At 37.9% G+C, this 6,000-nt stretch overlaps 1 protein-coding gene across 1 annotated transcript in view; it reads left to right on the forward strand.

The window, feature by feature from the left end:
- The window catches only part of GTF2H1 (general transcription factor IIH subunit 1), a 29,226-nt gene extending 24,465 nt beyond the window's left edge, over nt 1–4,761 (forward strand). The window contains exons 12-15 of the mRNA XM_027532733.1: nt 278–368; nt 789–904; nt 1,907–1,999; nt 4,023–4,761. Coding sequence (XP_027388534.1) covers nt 278–368; nt 789–904; nt 1,907–1,999; nt 4,023–4,109 — 387 coding nt within the window. The 3' untranslated portion in view covers nt 4,110–4,761. The remainder of the gene's footprint in view (nt 1–277; nt 369–788; nt 905–1,906; nt 2,000–4,022) is intronic.
- Nucleotides 4,762–6,000: the final 1,239 nt, after the last annotated feature.

Consider the following 6,000-nt stretch of genomic DNA (forward strand, 5'->3'; position numbering starts at 1 on the left):
AAAAAGAATATGGTTATATACATATATATGTTTAACTGAGTCAGTCTGCTGTATACCTGGAACTAGCACAATATTGTCAATCAGCTATACTCTCTAAGGTGGGGAAGCTTGACTGGACAAAAGGGGATGTATTTTGAGGTACCTGTAAATTTGGTATTCCTGAAAGATTAGTAGGTATTCTAGTAGCCCTATGGGAAGCAGTTCACTCTGGTTGCTGTAGATTGTGTATTTATGGACATTTGCTGTTAAACTGAAATGTTTCCTTCATTCCTTTCAGGTTCTCTCAAGTAGTGCTGCCAGTAGCACCATCACAGCCCTGTCGCCTGGAGGAGCGCTGATGCAGGGAGGGACACAGCAAGCCATAAACCGTACGTGCTGGACCTCCTGTTGCTATGCCTTTACCTAAATCAGCTCTAAAGCAATTTGAGAAGAGTGTTAAAGTTGTAGTGGTTTTCCTTTGGAACATTTCCAGGATCTGTGTTTTGTTTTTATGCATCCAGATCCTGAAGCATACCTAGAAAACAGCTTAATGTTTCAGTACTGTTTTAATATTACAAACAGTGGCACATTGCTATGTCATACTACAAGGTTTTTTCCCTCTCCTACCTCTTAAAGCAAAACCTGAAAAGGCCTCTGAAACCCCAAGGGAATTTAGAAATCACTAATTTAGAATAGCACATCCAGGTTTAACATTGGTAGGGTGCACATTCACATTTATACTGTGAGTCAGAGACTGCATACACATGGGAAAATAGCTTTTATTCTGTGAACCTCTTTTTCTTTTGCAGAGATGGTGCCAAATGATATTCAGTCTGAGTTGAAACACCTATATGTGGCTGTTGGGGAACTTCTACGGCACTTCTGGTCCTGTTTTCCTGTTAATACACCATTCCTAGAAGAAAAGGTTAGAACTGATCCCAAACACAGCCAGCTGTTTTGATAATGTGAATTAGTGAGGTGTTATCTTGACGTTGGAAAACTGTATTGAACGTTTACCATGTGCCAGACGCTACTTTGCCTATATTGTTTCCTTTAAGCCTCACAGCATCCTCATGGAGTAGGTATTGATACCCATTTTGTAAAGAAACTTGAGATCCAGAGCAGTTCCGTAACTATTAATTGTACATCTTAAAACTTAACTATCATTTTGCTGTACACCAGAAACAAACACAACATTGTTAAGTCAACTATACTTCAATTTTTAAAAAACAGTAATAGCCTTACTATATAAATTATCTTACAGACAATCTTTAGGGTCTTCCCTAGTGGTCCAGTGGTTAAAAGTTCACATTTCCAGTGCAGGGAGTGTGGGTTCATTTCCTGGATTATCTTTAAAGCTACAGAAAAGGTGCATTTTTCATCTATAATTTGCAAAAGAATAAAAAATTTGAAATAATCGGTATTGGCCAGTTTGATGAGAGTCCTTTCTTTTACTGCTAGTACTACCTTTTTAAAAAATGCTTTGACCCAGAAATTCAACATTTAGAAATATAAGAAAATAATAATTAAGAATGAGTGTATGCAAATATTGAGCCATAGAGATGTTTTTCTACCACTGTCTATGTTAGAAATGGTCTGATATCTATCAGAAGCAGATTGGTTAAAGATATATCCATTTTAAATGATGACCTAATATTTAATGACTTAAAGATGTTCACATTAAACCAAGTGGAATTTTATAACAGTATATACTGTATGTTTTCCACATACATATTTATACACATGCACAAAAAAAATATCAGGAAGGATAGGAATTATGAACTCAAAAAATCTAAATATATTAGATAACTGCTTCTCTGCCTGGTGAAGCCAGTAAATCTTAAAGAAAGTAACCTTATGTGTATTTTTCCCTTGATCTTTGTAGGTTCTTGAGAGTCTAATTCATTATTTATCTCATCTTTTTTAGGTAGTGAAAATGAAAAGTAATTTGGAACGATTCCAAGTTACAAAGCTCTGCCCATTCCAAGAAAAAATTCGGAGACAGTATTTAAGCACAAATGTAAGGCAAGAATCTAGTTTTGGCCTGATTTTTTTCTCTGTAGTAAAATGATGAAATTAACTTTGTTTTCCTGTAATTGAGTATATATGTTGTTTTTTATGTCCCTGGGAATCCTGTTTTTTAATTGTAAAATGTATCACACATTCATAAGTGTATAAAATACAGTTGCTTTTTGAAGCAGTAAAGCCAGTGTCTGTGTACTCACCAAGCATGGTAAGAAATAGAGCCAGCACCTGAGTGCCCCTGGCCAGTTGCCCACACCTCCTTCACACTCTCTCAAGGTCATGACTAACCCAGCATCTGTAATAATCATCTTCATGCTTTTCTTTATAGATTTACAACCTATGTGTATGTTCCTAAAAATGTTTATTTTGAAAACCTAAGTAACAAGTTACATTCTAGCAGTGCAAAGAATGGCAGAGTTGCCATTCTGTGAGAGTGAGCTGGAAAGTTCCTGGGTGATGGCCTCAGCTCCCCTGTTGACAGCAGGGCAGCAGTGAGGTGATGCGTGAGAAGTGTCACCTGCACTCAGGATTTTTAATGTTTTTAATGCAAGACTAGAGCCAGCCACACACAAAACCACACACACGCAGAGCAACTGCACAAGATTCTTTCTCTGTGTGTAATGCAAGTCTTCTCAAAGATGACTATGGAAAAAATAGCATATAAAACTATTTTTGTTCAGTATGTAAGTAGGATAAGCAAAACAGGAAATTTCACAGTTGAAAGCTGAAAAATCTTCATTGATAAAAGGTTTTATTCCCTAAACATTGTTTTTTTTTCCTCAAAACGTAATATTATTTATAATCAGAAAAAATCTTGAAGTGTCTTCCCACAGCAGAGCAAGGATCTCAGATTCAGTTCATGTGCCTTCTCATTTGATTGTAACTGCCTGGAGCACTGTAAAAAGGTCTCTGGTAAAAAGAATTCTGAGGCCCTGAGCAGCCTTACACGAGGCTGTGGTGGTCATCTCTTCTAACTGGTACTGTGGAAACATTGTGGCCTGTCAAGCAGAATAAATGATTTTTATGTAGTTTACCGACAGAAGTAAATAACACTCCCCTACACAAACACACTTACTGATAACAGATGTGGTAAATAAGGGTTTGTTTGTTTCTAACTCTACCTCAGATTGAATCCAAATTGTTGGCATGCTATAAGGATTTAAGCCTTCCTGTTCTCTGTCTCCATACTGCCAAAATTGACTTGGAGACATTACAAAAATTTTACTTCCAACCATGTAAATTACACTGTCCACTTCCAAGGAAATAGATAATCCAAGGACATTGTACCTCAGGAGCCTTTATCAGCTTAGATCAGTGTGGTCCTTTTGACTTCTAGTTATGTCTATGATGAGGGCAAAAATTTTTTCTACTCAAAGTACATAGTCCTGACAGAAGGGGTTTCATAGTACTTGTGTGGAGGTTTAAGACTAATTACATTTTTCTGTAATCTATTATGTGGAAATCCTGAAGTGTTGAGAGCTGGAAAAGACCTAGAGAACATAGAAAAGTGCTTCTCAAGCTTGGCTGTTCAGCAGAATTAAGCTCAGAAGCTTTTGAAAATCAAAAGATTCCTGGGTATCATCTCAGACCTGCTGCCTCAGAATCTTCAGGGGAGTAGGGCATTTTTTATATTTTCTCTCAGATAGTGTTGATGCCCTCTGGATTTTACTTAGAAGTCCAATGTTTAAATCTCGAAACCTCTGATTTGACAGAAGAAACTGAGACCTGTAACACAGATTTTCCTGTTGTTCTGTGGCTGGTTAATGACAGGGCAGACATACAGCGTAGGCAGAGCAGGTGAACTTCAGCCTATACTGTACACCGCCCCCATCCCTCTTACCTTTCTATATGAAATGTATCTGAGAACCTTCACAGAGGGCCTGCATATTGCCTCATTGGGGAAATAAAAAAGAGCTTTGCAACTGCGCTCTGAAATATGGACCAGATCTGAGTCAGAAGCATTAACCTCACCAGCCATTAGCCCATTGTTGCTTAAGAGTGTTGTGTTTGTTTTTCAGCTGGTAAGTCACATAGAGGAGATGCTCCAGACAGCCTACAACAAGCTCCACACGTGGCAGTCACGGCGTCTGATGAAGAAAACGTGAAGTGTCTGCAGCTCTCACAGGTTTTGTGAGACTGAGAGAACTCTGGCCTGCAGTAACTCTGGAAACCTGGCCTGACAGACATGCAGGCGATCACACAGAAGTGACAAGAAACATCTGCAGCGCGCCGACTCTTGGAGCTGATGCTGTTGTACTTGCACATTGAGAACTGAAAGGAAAGGAACTGTGATTAAACTAAAAGCTGGGGAAGTAAATTAAGGCAGAACCAAAATGAGCTAAGTTGCAAATATATATATATATATATATTTTAAAAAGACACTGTTTACTGCAGTTACTCAGGAACTGCTTTTGATTCACATTAAGCTGCTTTCAGAAATTTAAAAAAAAAAAAAAAACACTTTTTAAAAGGGTGCATTGATAAATCTGAGGTTTTTGTTTTGTTTTTTTTCTGTGTAAATTTTTTTCCTAAGTTTATGGCACAGGGTACACCTTAAGTATTTCTCCTCCATCTTCCACTTGGATCCTCAAGTTTTGCTGAATTCTAGTTGTACCTTACATCAGCAAGTTAAAGAGAGTACTTTAAAATAAAGCAGAGGGAGACTGTTGCTCAGCCATCCAGAAACAGTTGTAGTCAGAAGACATCATTGGTCCTGTGTTTCCTACGGAAATAAGAAACAATAAATATTGCACTGAATGTTTGTGGTTTGGAGTCCCTAAATGATAAAGAGGGGACATGTGTGCAGAAAGTCGTGTGAGGTTTTTATGCAGAATTTTGTCAGAGGACAATGGCGCTGCATGTTTTTCTTTGAGTGCAAATGTACATTGCTAAGATTTTTTTTAAGATGGCATGTGCTTTGAAAAGAGGCAATTGCATTTTTAAGAGTTTAAAAATCTTATGAGTGAGAAATATAAGAAATCTTACTTATTTTCACCTCTTTAGAAAAAAAATAAAAGATGTTTCTCATATCTCTCTTTCTCTAGTATCTGACTGTTGGCAAAGTGATAATCATTACATAGTAACTGCAAAGCCTAAATGCAAAGGAAAAAAAAGATATGTTCATGTTTTTAGAATCCATGCCATATTTTGTTCCTAATAGGATCAACTCAATATTTATCTAAGACTTTAGATGTCTTGTATTAAAATTACAGGAAAAAGTAAAACTTTTTATAGATACTCTTAACTGCAACACATCCTTTGGATTCTCCTTACATGTGGTGCTTACTTGGTTGGGTTGCTCGAGGGCTACTCATTACTTTTTTAAGCCATTATACAAGCTGGTTATTTTCCATATAAAGTGGCTGCAGTAGGTCAAAAACCAGTTCAGACTTCGAACCAGTAAAAGGAAAGCAACAACATCACTCTTCTGCTTCAGTCCCGCCGTTTCTCTTCCAGACCAGTATAGTGATGGTGTGTTATAACTTACAGTTTTACAAAGTACATTTCAAATGTATGATTGTCACAACTACTCTATAAGCAATAGCAATGGAGCAGATCAAAAAATGTTTGAAATAGAAGAAAGAGTATGTCTCGGGTAAGTTCTCTGTTAAAGATTAAGTGATAAGTATAATGGAACGTGAAGGAAGAAACCATTGGGGAAATGGGTAGGCTTCACTGAAGAGGTGACATTTTAGCTCAGCCTTGAAGATAGAAGAGGGAAGGGCATGATGAAGGTGTGAAGGAAAGGAAAGGCATTTTGGGGCAATAGTGTTGGAGAGTTGAAAGTGACAAGAGGCGGAAGAAAATCAGTTTAATTCAAGTTGCAAATGGCTTTGGATGCCAAGGTAGGGAATTCGGGTCTTGGGACCTCCCTGGTGGTCCAGTGGCTGAAACTGCAAGCCTAGTGCAGGGAACTCTGGTTCCATCCTTGATCAGGGAACTTGATCCCACAGGCCGCAACTAAGAGTTCCCAGGCCGCACCTGAAGATCTGCATG

Source organism: Bos indicus x Bos taurus, chromosome 29 (assembly GCF_003369695.1).
Source record: "Bos indicus x Bos taurus breed Angus x Brahman F1 hybrid chromosome 29, Bos_hybrid_MaternalHap_v2.0, whole genome shotgun sequence".
NCBI classification, from domain to species: Eukaryota; Metazoa; Chordata; class Mammalia; order Artiodactyla; family Bovidae; genus Bos; species Bos indicus x Bos taurus.